The 15483-nt window shown below is 49.8% G+C and overlaps 2 protein-coding genes across 4 annotated transcripts in view; one reads left to right on the top strand and one right to left on the bottom strand.

Annotated features, from left to right (window-relative positions):
- Positions 1-13519, top strand: part of TSPAN1 (tetraspanin 1) — a 40532-nt gene extending 27013 nt beyond the window's left edge. For 2 of the 3 annotated variants that reach the window (XM_037501079.2, XM_054691285.1), the window contains 8 exons: positions 8394-8525; positions 8951-9015; positions 11750-11953; positions 12175-12249; positions 12366-12464; positions 12540-12692; positions 12780-12863; positions 13037-13519. In XM_037501079.2, the coding sequence (XP_037356976.1) occupies positions 8959-9015; positions 11750-11953; positions 12175-12249; positions 12366-12464; positions 12540-12692; positions 12780-12863; positions 13037-13084 (720 nt within the window). In that variant the 5' untranslated portion in view covers positions 8394-8525; positions 8951-8958 and the 3' untranslated portion in view covers positions 13085-13519. Of the gene's footprint in view, positions 1-7745; positions 7835-8393; positions 8526-8950; positions 9016-11749; positions 11954-12174; positions 12250-12365; positions 12465-12539; positions 12693-12779; positions 12864-13036 lie in introns of those variants that run through there. The other variant, XM_037501081.2, reaches the window with a different exon arrangement.
- Positions 3604-4350, bottom strand: P3R3URF (PIK3R3 upstream open reading frame). The gene is made up of 2 exons (XM_037501082.2): positions 4054-4350; positions 3604-3774 (listed from the first exon to the last, which is right to left on the bottom strand). Exons 1-2 carry the CDS (start codon positions 4289-4291, stop codon positions 3731-3733), a joined length of 282 nt encoding a protein of 93 aa, XP_037356979.1. The 5' UTR covers positions 4292-4350; the 3' UTR covers positions 3604-3730.
- Positions 13520-15483: the final 1964 nt, after the last annotated feature.

Genomic DNA, 15483 nt, shown 5'->3' on the forward strand with positions numbered 1-15483 from the left:
TGAAGGGTAATGTTCCTGTTTCCTCTAAGGCTACACAGTTTGATATACTTAGGGCAGTTCAGTCCCAGGCCCCAGAACTCAGTCCATCCACCTCCCCCCTGACTTGGGCTCCAGTATCTGAAGTTAGCAGGAAAAGCAGACTCCTTTAAAGCCCTTCCACTCAGCTTCCTCACCTTCCTGGGCTGCCCCAGAGTCCAGGGGAAAAAAAGTTTACTGGGATACTGGCCTGGCCAAATGGGCAGAGGCATGGGGAGTGATTAAGCACAGGGCAGGGAGCCAGTGGAGAAGAGATGAGAGATTACCTAGGGAGCCCTGCAGCTTTCCCTGAAGATGAGGAAGGAACAGACGCCGGAAGTGGGGGTGCGGGTAAGGGCACTGGTAAGGGTGGAGTAACCTAATGTAGCATTGTGGGGTTGGAGTTTGTCTTCCGGTCAGTGGTGACAAGGGACCTCTAGTCTGGCGCCCTTGAGGCGTCTGGTCTGGCCCCTTCTCATTCATTTTCTGTTACTGTGCCTGAGTCAGGCTCCCAGGAAAACCCCGTAGGGTTGAGGGCAGGAAACTCAATCCTCTAGGGCTCCCTCCTGGGAGGACCCACTAAGATCAAGAAAGGGGGCAGGAGTTTCCAAATATCACACTGGGATTTCAGGCAGAACTGTAATTGCAGCCTCCTGCCTCCAGCCCGGAGCCATTCTCCCAAAGTTCCTAAGGGTCTGAGTACTGTAAAAATCCTCCAACACTGTGATTTGGCTAGAGGACAGGCCCACCCCCAGGCTGCTTCCCGGGAGTTCTCAAAGCCCCTCCTTCAGCCCTCAGGCAAATGACTGAAGCTGCCAAACCCGATTTTCTGGTTGTCCATAGCTGGTGGGAGCAGGAAGCCCTTCTCCAGGCCTGCACCCCTCAGGCCACCAATTTCCCTCCACTTCTGACCCCACCCTCACCCTTGTCCCTCCCTCACCTGTGCCACCACCACTTCCTGCTCCACCTGTCTGCCACCTCCCCTGGGCTGCTCCTGGGGCACCAGGAGGTGTGGTTCAGCTACACCCTCTCTGGCCTCAGTTTCCTCATCTATACAGGGGGAACAATGGACTGCCTCCCAGGGATAGACAGTGAGGAGTTTCCAAAGAAAAGGGGAATGTGCATAGCAGCCGGTCAACTCTTGGATGGCAGGTTGTTGCATTGTTAGGAGCATAGCCTGGGGTGTGAGAAGGAAGAGCTGCTCTGTGGAATTCTGGAGGTGTGGTTTTAGGGTGAAAGGTGTGAGGGAAGGGATAGTGACTCTTTGGCTTCCTCAGTTTATCTCTAAGTGAGACAGACACAGAGACAGTGAACTGATAATCATCCAAGACTAAGTCCCCTTGTTACTAGCGCCCTTGCCACAATTTAATGCAATGTCCGTGTGATCTGTTTAGTGTCTGTCTCCCACCAGGCTGGAGCTCCCACCAGTAAGAACTCCCACTGTCTTGCTCACTCTCTATCTCCAGAACATGGTCCCCTCCCTGACACACAGCAGGCACTACAAATGAGACAGTTTCAGATTGAAAGCAGAAGCAGGGCACCCTAAGGGCCAGGTCAGCTCACCTAACCCAGGCTTCTGCTCCAGGCTGCCAATGACCCAAGCTTCCTCACTTCCCGGAGAGCGCAGGGTGCTCAGCCTCTTGGGACTCTAGTGGGGTGGGAGGGTGAGAGCTGCACCCAGTCATCCAGAGGGTCACTTAGACTGGGGTGGTGGGGCCCTCAGGCTGAGGCTATCTCTGGGAGCTGTAGGGGAAGGAGAGTAGGGAACCTGGAGGGGGAGGGGCGGTACAGAAACCGTCATTGCAGAGGGAGCTAAAAATAGATGGGAGAGATGATGTCATTGAGTTCCCACAGCTCTGCAAGCCCCCCCCTTTTCACTCTCTCTCTCTCTGTCTCTCTCTCACTCACACACACACACACACACACACACACAGATACACAGAGATACAAGTGTGGGCATGCGTGCATTCACACACACACACTCATATAGGGGAGGGAGGCTTCTGGGTCCCAGGGCCGAAGGGGCAGGGAAGTCTGGTGAGTGTGTCTGCATGTGTGTGTGTCTGTGTGCCTAGTTTGCATGAGTGTGATTGCTCGTGCCTATCTGGCTGCTTGTGTGTCTGTGTCTATGTGCATGCATGTTTGTGTCTGTGTTCATTTGGAGGCATGTGTGTATGTTGTTAAATTAGTCATGTGGGGAGGCCTGTGGACATTAGTGTAAGGGAAGATCTGTTTATAGGCAGGTATTTACAGGCATATGTGTTTGTTGCATTGTATCTGTGAGTCCACTTACATTTACATACCTGCATGTATGTAAACGACATAGCCCTGCATGGGCTGTGTCATGTGTCTTTATATGTGGGGGTCCCATTGTGGGTCTTGGGTACTATTAGCCCAGCCACCTTCTGGTAGTGACGGAGGTTTCAGCATCCTCCCTATATCCAGAGGCACATCATCACCCACTGTCTGGGCACAATGTGTCAGTGAGGACTATGCCCTTCCCTCCTCTCATAGTCTCAGTCTCTGGCCAGCCTTGGAGTGTCTGGACACAGACACAATTCATATCCTCCTCATAGGCAGCAGAGAACATTACCCAGACTTCTTGAGAGGCCAAAGGTCACAGGATTCACTTCTACCCCCAACCCTCAAGGAAGGGAGCCCTGGAACTGGAGCCAGAACTTGAGACTTAGGGATACCACTAACCCAGGCATAGAGTAACATGTTACAGAGTCCCTCACATTGAGGTACAGCACCGTGGAGACACACCCATAAAAACCCAGTTACACCCAGTGACACATGGGCACATGATCAGAAATACAAATGGAAAATCCCCAGGCCAGAGTGCTTAGCACCCTCCCCTCTCTCTGGACTCAAACTCTTGCCCTATCTCTAAGCGCCCCAATTCAGCTGTCAGTCGTAGAAAACACTGACCTCAGATAATGACTGGGGGGCTAAAGATGGTGTACTCTCCTCAGAAGCTAATCCTTTCTTCCTTCAGGCGGCCCCCACCCCACCCCACCCCCGACCTTCATTCCTCTTAGCCAAGCTGATGACCTTTCTGGCAACCTATATATTCATAAACACACCTTGACGCACAGCCAGCCACAGAGGCACATTTGATTGCAAAGGTATACTCAGCCACATGTTGGCTTAGACTCCCATTCTCTGGATCTCATATACATTCTCTGTCATGAATACTGGCACTACACCTACACACTGACCATCACAGGAACACACAGCCTCATATACCCCACACAAGCGCTGTGGAGTTATGCTCAAGCAGTGCAATTGTCTCTCACCCTATCTCTGATCTGTGCCTCTACTTCCCACATCAAGAAACTGACTCCCTAGACCTTCCAAGATACCTACAGAGATCCCTTTCCCTGTGCATTTAGGAGTGCGAGACAGGAAGACCCCCTATCTCATAGGGCAGATCAAAATATGGGGGTCAAAGATGGGGAGATGGTACATGTTGCTGACCTTGTGTTGTCCTTCCACTATCTGTGATCCCAGCTGCTGTCATTGAAGCCTATCCCCGGGAACATTCAGCCCCCTCCCTGCCCTCACACCCTGCATAGTTGTCTGGAAACACCTTGGAGTGGAATAAGGTGATTGAAGCAGAAATGTCTGTATTTATCTGTTGTTCACCATCCAAGGCCACTAGAAGATGCAGACCTGGAGCCAGTCAAGCATGCGGACAAGTTTCAGGACATTTCTAGATGATGAGAAAGCTCCCAGGTTGACAGAGGTATCTGAGAACTGAGGACAGGAAAGAGAGGGAAGAGTATGAGGAAGTCAGCAGTTAATTCTAAAAGCTCCAGTGTTCTTACATTCACCCACTTTCCCAAGTTCTCCACTTCTACATGGTCCATTTAGGCTCTCAGCCTTTGGGACTCCTGCCCTCAAGAGCCCCCATTCCTTTTGGGTGATATTTTACAGAGGGTGTGTCCCTCAGAGTGTATACACAGCGATAACATGGAAAAACTTGAGTGTTCCTGTTTTTCCAGCTCCCACCGTGGGATGGGACCCTCAGCTAACCTTGTGGTGGAAGGATCCACATGCTGGTGGTGGTACGGGTGTTGATATCTGTGGTCATAGTGGTGAGATTGGTGGCTGTAATGGTGGCAGCTTGTCCTAGGGGTCTCTGCTGGTACCTTCTGCGGCTACACTTGTACATCCTGGGAAACCTCGGCCGAGGCCAATGCATACCTGGTCTGCGGTACGGGGAGCTTATGCCCCGATGCCGAGGGGGACGGACAAGCTGGGAAGGCCCCATGGGCACAAGGAGTTTCTGCAGTGTGCCTGAAGGTGCTGCTGGCCAGGGCAGTGGAGGCCTCTATGACATGCAAAGGGTGTATACAGGTGATGCTTTTTATTATGTCCTGGGACCCTAACCCCTCCCCATGGGTCAGGCTTCCTCACAATCCTGTCAATGTAGACTGTTGGCTAAGACATTAAGTTGACTGAGGGTGAATTCTGGCTCTGCCACTTACACATTTTGCAATCATGGCAAAAAGTTAACCTTTCTATGCCTCTGTATCCCCATATTTATAAAGGGGATTAAAAGAGGTTCTATCTCAGGATTATTATGGAGGGGAATGCATTACTATGTATGTAATGCATTTAAAACATGATCTGTACAATTGCCAGAAAACTTCAGCTTGGCCCCTCGGGAAAAGGACATCATTCCCTCACCTTCTCATTCATCCACATTAACAATATTAACAATGTTTACTGAGCATTTACCTTGTGCCAGACACTGCAGAGTACTTTACAAAGGTCCCATTTTACTCCACAATTCCCTATATTCTACTATTCCTGTTTCATATCAGACAATTCTTGCTAGTCACACTAGTTGTGTTCTAATAAAGTCACCATGAACACTGAATTAGCAAATATGGAGCCAGTGCTCCTAGGAGAAAGGTTAGATTCCTACTAGCCTCTGGTCACAATATTTTTGTCAACTGATCAATCAGTACAAGACTTAGTTGCATGTTTGTTTCTATTTAAAGACAGCTAATTTAGGGCCTCCCCGGTGGCGCAGCGGTTGAGCGCTGGGTTGCGAAGCTGCCCGCGGCTTCTGCAGCGCCGGTTCGATCCCCAGCTGCTCCCCGGCCACCGGAGGAGGGTCCCACATGGCGCGCAGACCTCTCCTGCCGCCCGCTGCTCCCCTCAGCAGTGTACTTAGGTCCTTCTGCCTGCTCTGCTCCCCGCTCTGGTTCTGGTGAATTCTCTCACCCTCCCGTGCTTCTGACTGTACCCAGAGCTTGTATAACCAAACAAACAAACAAACAAATAAAAAAGCATGCCTCTACCAAAAAAAAAAAAAAAAAAAAAAAAGACAGCTAATTTAATATATGCTGTTGTCATTAGCATTGAACTGTTGGGCAGTAGTACTATAACTTGTGTCTGAGTAACATTTAAATGTATTTCTTCCACAAGGCACACCACTGCCTCTTAGGCACACCAGACAGCACTTAAGCATTACACTTGGGGGATCATTTTAAACAGCAAATAACCTTAATTCAACCTTAACTGAGAATGTGAGTATTAGACAACTCAAATTTTGTGTGGCTCTTCACATACCATGAATGACTGCAAAGGGGCCATAAGTATTGGCTTGGCATTATAAATCAATTTTAGTAGGGTAGGTAGTTAAATTCACAGATCTGGAAACCATGAATAATGAGAATCCACATTTAACTCTTGCTACTCTGTACTCAATCATTCATTCATTCATTCAAAGATTCAGCAAATGTTCACTAATAACTTTATATGTGCTGGGCCCTGGGGACACAGAAGAATACAGCCTCGCCCTGCTTCTTGCTGCCATGAAAGACAAAGTCATGTAGACAACCAAGCAGGTGGAGGAACAACTAGGTCCCCTTGGGCTGAGAGAGGTATGAACCCTGAATTTATCTCCTTTCATATAGGAGACAGGAACATCAATAGCTCGGCCAGGCCTTACACCAGGTTGTTTGGATTTGCCTCTTCCTCCATAGCTCAGCCTACTCTCCCATGCCCTCTTGCTCTACCTGTAGGTTCTCTTCCTAGCTTCTACCTTTTCTCTGTTCCTATGGTAGCCTGCTAGGAAACTGGGACTGACAAAGACCTCCCCCTCCAACCTCTCTACTCTTGCTATCTTCAACCTTAGAAAATTGACCTTGGGCCTCCCTGGTGGTGCAAGGGGTTAAGCACCATACTATGAAGCAATCTGCAGCCTGTACAGCACGAGTTCAATCCCTGGCCGGCCAGGGAGAAACCCACACGATGAGGCAGACCTCTCCTGTCTAACCTACTGCTCCCCTCAGCAGTGTATTTCAGTCAATCTGCCTGTTCTGTTCCCCACTCTGTCTCTGGCCTGTGCCCCAACTCTTGTATGCATAAATAATTAAATCTTTAAAAAAGAAAAAGAAAAGAAAATTGACCTTGCCCCTCAATTTCTAGCTACTATGCTCATAAACCCACCTGCCCTAGTTATATTCTTTCTTGAGTCTCATTCCAAGGCCTCCTCTCATGTTCTTTTTGGAAACCAGTCCCTCCTGCCTTCTTAGAGACTCCATCAATGCAGACAGTGGGCTAAGACTGGCTTGGACTGACTGGGAGTAAATCCTGGCTCTACCACTTTACACATTTTGTGATCATGGCAAGTACTTAATCTTTTTGCTCCTGTTCCCCCATATTTAAAAAGAGAATAAAAAGGGAATCTGAGGGGCCTCCCTGAGTTCGATCCCCAGCTGGGGAGCTGACCCACATGGCACAGCAGACCTCTCCTGACTCACCGGCTGCTCCCCTCAGCAGTGTATTTCAGTAGATCCGCCTGTTCTGCTCCTCACTCTGTCTCTGGTGAGTCTTCTCACACACACACCCCCACCTCTGGCCTACACCCTAGTTCTTGTATGCATGAATAAAAATAAATCTTAAAAAAAATTTTTTTTAAATCAGGCCTCCTTGGTAGTGCAAGGGGTTAAGATGCAACCTGTGGGGTTGTCCGCAGCCGCTGCAGCACTAGTCAATCCCAGGCCAGCCAGGGTGCTGTCCACATGGTGCAGCAGACCTCTCCTGACTGGTCTGCTGTTCCCCTCAGTAGTGTATTTTGGTCTCTCTGCCTGTTCTGTTCCCCATTCTGTCTCTGGTGAGTCCTCTCCCCTCTCCCCCATGCCTCTGGCCTGTACCCCAGTTCTTGTATGCATAAATAAATAAATCTTTGAAACAAAAATTTAAAAATCCACTTCTTGCACCCATACTGCCTCCGCTGTGACTGTCCTCACTCTGATCTTCTAACTCTATGGTCACTTCCACATATTCCAGAGTGGGGGGAGGGTGATCTCATTTTTAAAACCTATATATTCTGTTATCCAGATCAGGAAACAGGCTTAAAACCAAGTCTAAGAAATGCTCCCCCGGCTTCCCTCCCGCACCCCAGCTCACATAACTAATAAATATCAGAACCAAGATTGGAGCTCCTGGTCTGAGCCACTTGAAAGCCAGAAGTTTCCTGCCCCTCCACATCAAGAGAGTTGGGGTGGGATGTGAGACTCTGGTGAGTCCTCTCACCCTCCACACCTCTGGCCTACACCCCAGTTCTTGTATGCAAAATAAATAAATCTTTAAAAACAAAATAAAACAAAACAAAAACACTAGAGTGCTTTTTTGGGGCCATAGTGCCACCTGCTGGCATAAAGAACAGGGGTGTACGTACACAGAGGTCTAAGAGAAGACAAGAAGAGGGAAAAGAGACCATGTGGGGAGGAAGAAGAGAGGAAGAAAGACGAGAAAGGACAAAGATGGGAAACATGAAGTTTTATAGAGGGAAAAGGTCTAGGAGCTGTTTATTACCCAGAGAAGGAGCAAAAGTTGCGAAACCTCCAGCAACTGGAGGGACGAAGGGGAGGGGAGGGGGGGTAAGGAAGAGAGAGAACGAAAATGAATGTACCGCTTATTTACTCTAAGTATTTACCTTATACTTAGCATCTTTAAGTTTGTTGCTCAGGTGTTGCTCTGTTGTTAGTTGCTGGGAGTGAGTCCACACAGAGTTCAGTGAGTGTGTGTGTGTGTGTGTGTGTGTGTGTGTATATGTGTTTATGCGCGCGCGCAAGAGTGTGTAAGGAAGATTATGTGCACTGTATAATGGAAAGCACACAAGAAACGGGGCACTTTCCTCACCCCCAAGCTTCTCTTCCTTCTTTAGATCTTGAGGGGCTTTGCTTCTGGTTAACTTAGCTGGGCGGAGGTCCTCTGCCACTGTAGCTGTAGGGGCACATCTCCAGGCAGCAGAGGGCAGTAGGGGCAAAAGAGGTAGACTGGAGGGTGGGGCAGGCGGGTGGGGCTGGTGGGCAGGCAGAAGGAAGCCTTTAAAGCACCTGCCTCTCCTGCAGGTAAGCAGTGGTGTGTGAGAGCCAGCCCTGTCTTCCTGCCTTCCCACTCAGTGGCAGTTCCCTGGAGCTATCTACCCCCTCTGGAGCCTCAGCAGATCCCTCTCAGAACAGGCTACCAAGAGCCCTCAGCAGGTAAACGCATTGCCTAGAGATTAACCTATGAAATCAACCTGGGAACAGATTTGGGAGCTGAAAGAGTCTTGAAGAAGGATCCTGGAAGAGTCTACTGTTGGTTTGGGGAGGGGTTCAGGTATACAGGTGTCAGGGAAAGGGCATGGAGTGAGCTCTAGTTTGGCTGTCAAGCTTGGTGCCAGTGGAAAACACTGGGGTATTAGTAGCGCAGAGTGTCAGGTACCTGCATCAGTTCTGGGAATTACAGAAGAAAGGGGTACCAAACGGGAATCTTAGGAAAAGTCCTGAAGAGTCAGAGTACAGATGCAGGGGAGGATTGGTGATCTATGGTTCCAGGATGCTGGAGTCTGGTATGTTATGGTCCAGTGCCAAGGTTGGCCCAGGTAAGGGGGTGAGGTCCTAATTCACTCATGTCTGCCTTCTAGGAGCCACCATGCAGTGTTTCAGTTTCATTAAGACCTTGATGATCATCTTCAATTTGATCATCTTTGTAAGTATGGGGGTTTGGGGCTTTGGGGTGTCCCTACAGGAGTGGGGAAAGCACAAGGGGAGAGAGGAGATTGTTGTGCCCACATGCTATTGTAAAAGTTTCCCCTTATGATGAGGTACAGAAGCCTTCACAAATATGGGATCTTGGTGTCAATAGCAGCTTACCTGGCGTATGAATTGGGGTAAAGATTAGAGGCATCGGGGGCCTCCCTGGTGGCGCAGGCGGTTGAGCGCAGCCCTGTGAAGCTGTCCACAGCCTCTACAGTGCCAGTTCGATCCCTGCCGGCCTCGGAGCAACCCACATGGCTAGCAGACCTCTCCTGTCTCGCCTGCTGCTCCCCTCAGCAGTGTATTTCAGTCCTTCTGCCTGTTCTGTTCCCTGCTTTCTATCTGGTGAATCCTCTCACCCTCCCACGCATCTAGCCTGTACCCCAGTTCTTGTATAAATTAAAAAAAAAAACCTTAAAAAAAAAGATTAGAGGCATCCCCTTCCTCCCAGGAAGCTTTGGGCCAGCCTTATGGCAGGGCAGGGCAGGGTAGGTAAACAGGAAATATTCTCCCCTTTGTATAGGCGTTGGGGCCCATTGAAGGCAAGGGGTTTGCCTTCCACCTAGTGTGGAAGGAAATTCAGTGGCCTCTGTATAAAAGGAAGCTGAAAGGAGAGAAGGCCCTACATCATTAAATCAGAATTATGCCCCCAAGCAACACTTATTCATTTGAAAAACATTTATTACCTAGCAACTTATTACCTAAGACTGTGAGTGCTAGTATGACAGGTGGGTAAGGCCTTTCTCTGCCCTTGAGTATTGAAGGTATGTATGGCAGACCAGTTAGGCAGACAGTTGCAACATAATATATATGACCTTAGCACAGGGACTAGGGGAGGCTTTGGATGGCTCTGGAGGAACTTAAGTCCAGCCTGGTCAAAAAAGACTTAAAGGAAATTGCTGAGGCTGGGGATTTGTGCTGGGTGAGAGGGTTGTAAGGCATGCAGAAAGACCCAGAGGCCATGAAATTAGATATTGTTCAGAAAACCAGGAACAGATTGTATAAGGTATGTTTGAGGAAGCTGAGCAATGAGGCGTGCACCTTGGCGATGGTGGTGGAGATACTGAGAGATGAACAATGGGTAAAGCCCTCATATGGTGGCTGAAGATTGGAAAGACAAGGGAGATCTTGAGATGATGCCCATATAGCTGGCATGAACTCCTTGGGGGAAGTCCCACAGACAGTTCTGTACCAAGTGGGGTTGTAGTTCAAATTCAAGCTAGCCACTTGAAAGGTATGTGCCCACAGGTGATCACTGAAGTTAGCAAGTGGATGGGAGCACTCAGGGACAGTGAATTCGGGAAATCCAGCTACAAGGGATCAGGGGAGAAATAGCCCTCAAGAAGCTAATGAAGAAAGGGCAACAGAAGAAGGAAACAAGGAAAGTGAGATGCCAGAGGAGAGCATGGCCCATGAAATGTCTCTGGATGTAACACAGGATGTCACCAGAGACGTCGGGGCCATACTAGAATAGATTAGAGTGAGTAAAAGAAAGACATTAAGTGTAGATGAATTTGGACAAATTGGGCTGGGAGTGAGTAAACTCTAATTCAAGTGTGATCCATGTCTTGGGCTTCATTTGGTTTCAGAGAACTAACCTTTATTCACGTATCTGGAGAAAAGGAAAAGATTCCAGGGATTTGGAGAGCAAGGGTTCTGGCCCGAGGGGGTTAAAGGTAAATCCGGTTTGGCTTTGGCCTCTGTTGCCCAGGCCTTGTCAGACTGGGCAGGGCAGGACAGGCCTGAGACTCCTTGAAATTTGACCCTGCAGGCTGAGAGCCCAGTTTTCTGTCCTTGAGCAAACATGCCTGTGATCCAGCCACAATCTCCCACCTCTCCTCTAGTTCCTGCCTCAGTTTCTATAACTGGAAAGTGTAGGCTGGGACCAAAATGATATCAGGCTGATTTATCCAGAGAAACTCTTGATTAACAAAGCCTTGCTCTAAGAATTGTGAGAACCGGTCAGCGCCCTCCCCAGTGTAAGCCTCAGGATTCCCTCTAAGGTTTGGGGTTTAAGTCAGAGAGCTTTTGAGAGAAATGCTAGTTGTAATCACCTTCTGGTACCTCAATTTCCACTTAAGAGGCAAGGAGAGGTCTAGGCTAGATGAAGGAAAGGCATGGAGTCTGATTGGAGGGGAGCCAATGGATCCTTAGGGTGGGAGTCCCTTACTACCACCCTTACCATGGTTGGGAGCAGGTGTAAATCTCGGTGCCGCCTATGTTGCTATGGTGACTGTTGAGCTGGTTCAATGCTACCACCCTCATTTCCTCCTATCAGAGGACAGAGGTGTTCTGGGCGCTCAAAGCCCAGAAAGAAAGTGGGAGGGGTGGGACAGCAGGGGTGTGTGTGTGGGGGGGGGGGGCGTTGAGCTCAACTGCTTGTTTTCTCTCCTAGTTATGTGGCAGGGCCCTGGCAGCAGTGAGGGAAAACCTTGCCCCTACCCCCACTCTGTGGCTATTTCTGAAACCTCCCCCCACCACCCTTCCAGTCCTATTTAATCTACCAAGGTGTGCAGCCTGTGCCAGCTATAAGCATCTCAGTTTCTACCTTTCTAACTCTAAGGATATTTTCTCTCCCTACAGGATGAGTTTTCAGCAAATAAAGGGGGAAGTGTCTCATCTCCTATCTCACTGTGGTAGGGAGCTGCTTGCCAGTAATGTTTCAAGGCCTGCCTCTTTGTCCCTAGCTCTGTGGTGTGGCCCTGTTGGCAGTGGGCATCTGGGTGTCAGTTGACGGGTCATCCTTCCTGAAGATCTTCGGATCGTCGTCCACCATCATGCAGTTTGTCAACGTGGGCTACTTCCTCATCGCGGCTGGCGCTGTGCTCTTTGTTCTTGGCTTCCTGGGCTGCTACGGGGCTCAGTATGAGAGCAAGTGTGCCCTCATGATGGTGTGTTACACCCGGTTCCACTGGCCCATGACCAAGTCCCAGGGCCCCCTCACCCTAGATACCAGACCCTGGGGGTCCCCAAACCCTGCTTTGGCCTTCAAGGGCCTCAGCAAAGGGGGTCGCTGCCTCATTACTATGGGGGGGAGGAGTTGGAGGGGCTAGGGCAAGGAAGGCAGATGGGCTGTTTTTCCCTAAAACTCAGACCCCTGTTCTCCACTCAGTTCTTCGTCATCCTCCTCCTCATCTTCATTGCTGAGGTTGCAGCTGGTGTGGTTGTCTTGGTATACTCCAAAAAGGTGAGAAACAGAGATAGGGCAAGGGGGGAAGATTGGGCAAAGCCCTGGAAGTGGGTTGTGGCCTATGCATGGCCACCTTCCCTACCAGACCCTAAACATTGGCCTGCCCTATCCAGAGCGAGGAATTGCTGAAGCCAGTGATCGTGTCCACTATCAAGAAAGACTACGGTTCCCAGAAGGATATCACCCAACTGTGGAACTCCACCATGGAAAATGTAAGCTGGGCTGGGGAGGTTTTTGGGTGGGGAGAAAGAATGCCCCACTGACTTCTTTCTCATCCATTTCTTCAGTTAAAGTGTTGTGGCTTCAACAACTACACCGATTTTGAAGATTCTCCCTATTTCAAAGAGCAGCATGCCTTTCCCCCATACTGTTGCCTTGACAAGAATAACACAGCCATGGGAAACTGTACGCAGGAGAAGGCTCAGGAGATGCATGTACAGGTGTGGACTGGCATGAAAGGTTGGGGGCTGCTTTAATGGCATCAGAGGGGGCAGCTGCTGACTATAGATGTTCTTTCCCCTCCCAAGGGTTGCATGAAACAGATTGTGCATTCCATTGAAGCCAACTCAGTCATTGTTGGTGGTGTGGCAGCTGGAATTGGGGCCTTAGAGGTAAGGGGGTGAGGGAGTTGGGTAGGGTCAGGTCTGGGTCAGGACTGTTTGGCCCATCTCAAAGCCTCAGGAAAAGACGGACTTCTAACAGAGCAGGGTATCTGGAGGGTAGGGGACTTGCTTAATGATCCCTGATCATACCTTCTCACCTCTCTCTGTTCCTCCCCCACCAGCTGGCTGCCATGATTGTATCCATGTATGTGTACTGCAATCTGGAATGAGTCCGCTTCTGCCTCCACCAGTGCTGCTGCCTGCTACATGGGAGCTGGGAGGAGGTACCCTAGCACTGCTAAGCAGCATGATCAGGGTGGGGATAGGATCTAACAGTGGCACTTGGACTGGAGTAGGCCTGGCCTTGGTGTCTTGGACTTGGCACCAAATAGGGATCACCCCCTTCAGGCTGTGCCTGACTTTTCCTTCTGTCGTTGGGAATGAAACCTCAATGTAAGCCAGCTCTCCTGTCCATTCCTCTAGTCTGTCCCTTAAGCCCTTGACACCCCTTCAGGCAAGGGGGTCTCTCAGTGACCCCAGTCCTCCCCTGGGAGATGAGAGAAAGGTACCCTACAGCCTGGGAATATGCAAAATCAGAAGTAACCAGGTGGATATGTAGAAAACACTACAGAAATCATGGACCAATTAAAATGTTTTCATTTGGACTCTTTCCTGTGTATCTTTGGGGCCCTTCTTACCTAAACTGGCTGCAGATTCCAGAAGGACCCCTAGAAAGGTAGCAGAAGAGATGTGAGGTGGAGGTGGGTGGCTATTTCTTCCCTTCATTTGGATTCCAGATGTGGGAAGTAGCCTAACAAGAGTGGCCCTGAGGAGGTGAGGGTTGGGTTAGTCTGCCTTCTCATAATATGGGAAGACTTTGGCCTGAAACTACTCCCTCCCGGGTAGGGGCACTGGACCAGAAAACTATGAAAATAACAAGCTATGCTGGAATGGGGGCGGGAGACCGGAAACATTCCAGGCAATGGGAGAGAATTACTTTTTAGGTTTTGAAAAGCCTATCAGGGGATCCAAGCTGCCTACCCTTCCAGGCAGGTAAAACCCACCTGTTCCTTTGTGGACTTCAGAAAGAACATGTATTTTTGGTCTTGGTCTGCTAGGTTCTCTGTAGACCTGATTTCTTACTTAATCTTTTTTTTTTAAATAGATTTATTTATGTATCCAAGAACTAGGGTATAGGCCAGAGGTGGGTGTGTGGGGGTGAGGGGGGTGGTGTGTGTGTGAGAGGATTCACCAGAGACAAAGTGGGGAGCCGAACAGATGGATCTACTGAAATACACTGCTGAAGGGGGCAGGGCAAGACAGGAGAGGTCTGCTGCGCCATGTGGGTTAGCTCCCTGGCTGGGGATTGAACTCTTGCTGCGGTGGCTGCAGATAGCTTCATTATGCTGACTTAACCCCTTGTGCCACCAAGGAGGCCCTCATACTTAACTACTCTCATACTCCAGAAACTGGGGCCTTCCAGGCAGCTTGTTCCAGGCCCAAGCTTTCAGTGAAGAGCTGAGAAGGATTTAGGACCAGGCTGTCTGACTCTAGAACCTGGTGGGGTCCTGGCTGACACGACCCCAGAATTACTTGAAGGCCAGAATGTCCGAGAGGTAGATTTGATGCCTACCGAACCTGGACAGCAGGGAGCTACTGCAGGAGCATATGGTGTCTGCTACCATGGAAAGTCAAACCTGGCAAACTAGTCTTCCTCCTAGCTTCCCTTAGGCCCCTGAATCCTTCTTCCTGGGCTTTTCTAGGATAGCTCAGAACCACCACCTTTTGCTGAGCCCAAAAAGGAACAGAAACCTGGCCAGAGCCACACAGTACCTAAGAGCTAGTCTGTAAGTGCCACAAGAGGCTGCTGGGAGGCTGGGGAGAGGAACTGGCTTTCCTTCCCTCTTTAGTACCTCACTGTGTCTCACACACTACTCCTCCCCCAGGGGTAGTGTGTATGGAGGCTAAAGGCTTTTTTGTTTGCCCAGGGCGGGCCTCTACCTCATCATACACTTAACTGCTTCTCAGCCTGGTGTTGTGGCACCCCAAGCGCTATCTCTAGCTCCAGCAAACACTGAAGGCGCCAGGGTGGAGAGAAATGTCCAGCCCACACACCACCCGGGCCATTGCCAATCTGGGCTCTAGGCCCCAGTGGAGGAAGCAGGGGCAGAAAACTGGGGAAGGACAGGAGTTCCAGTCAGTTCCTTTCTCCCTGGCCAAGGCTCTATATAAGGAACTTAACGGGGTCACTGGGAAAGCTCTGGAGGCAACCGCTTCTCAAGAGGTGTTCTATACTCATCTCCTGGTTCTAAGTGCTTCACAGATCCTTCAAATGTCATGCTCCCTGCCTTGGGCAATCTCTTTCACTCTCTAGACAACCCCATCCACTTCCTGGAGTGTCTTAACTTCTCAGATCTTTTTAATCTCTGGGTCACTGGGGTTGAGGAAATGCCCAGATATGGAATTCTGTAAAGTGTCCTAAGGCCCACAGACATCCTTGCTCCTCTGCTTCATCTGCAGCTAGCCCTAGCTTCCAGAATAATGCCCACTTAGGCCTATCTCATCCACTTCCTTCCCATTCCTGCTATATTCATTAGCTCCCCTACCCCCAAGTATCCCCTTTTTTTTT

This window comes from Talpa occidentalis, unplaced genomic scaffold (assembly GCF_014898055.3).
Source record: "Talpa occidentalis isolate TD23 unplaced genomic scaffold, MPIMG_talOcc4v2.1 talOcc4.9, whole genome shotgun sequence".
Lineage (NCBI taxonomy): Eukaryota > Metazoa > Chordata > Mammalia > Eulipotyphla > Talpidae > Talpa > Talpa occidentalis.

Excerpts from the sequence above, each read along its gene's own strand:
- P3R3URF (XM_037501082.2), bottom strand. The coding sequence starts at position 4,291 with ATGGGGCCTTCCCAGCTTGTCCGTCCCCCTCGGCATCGGGGCATAAGC. Across the intron at positions 3,775-4,053 it reads GTGGATCCTTCCACCACAAG|TTCTCAGATACCTCTGTCAA; the intron begins GTTAGCTGAGGG and ends TCCTGTCCTCAG.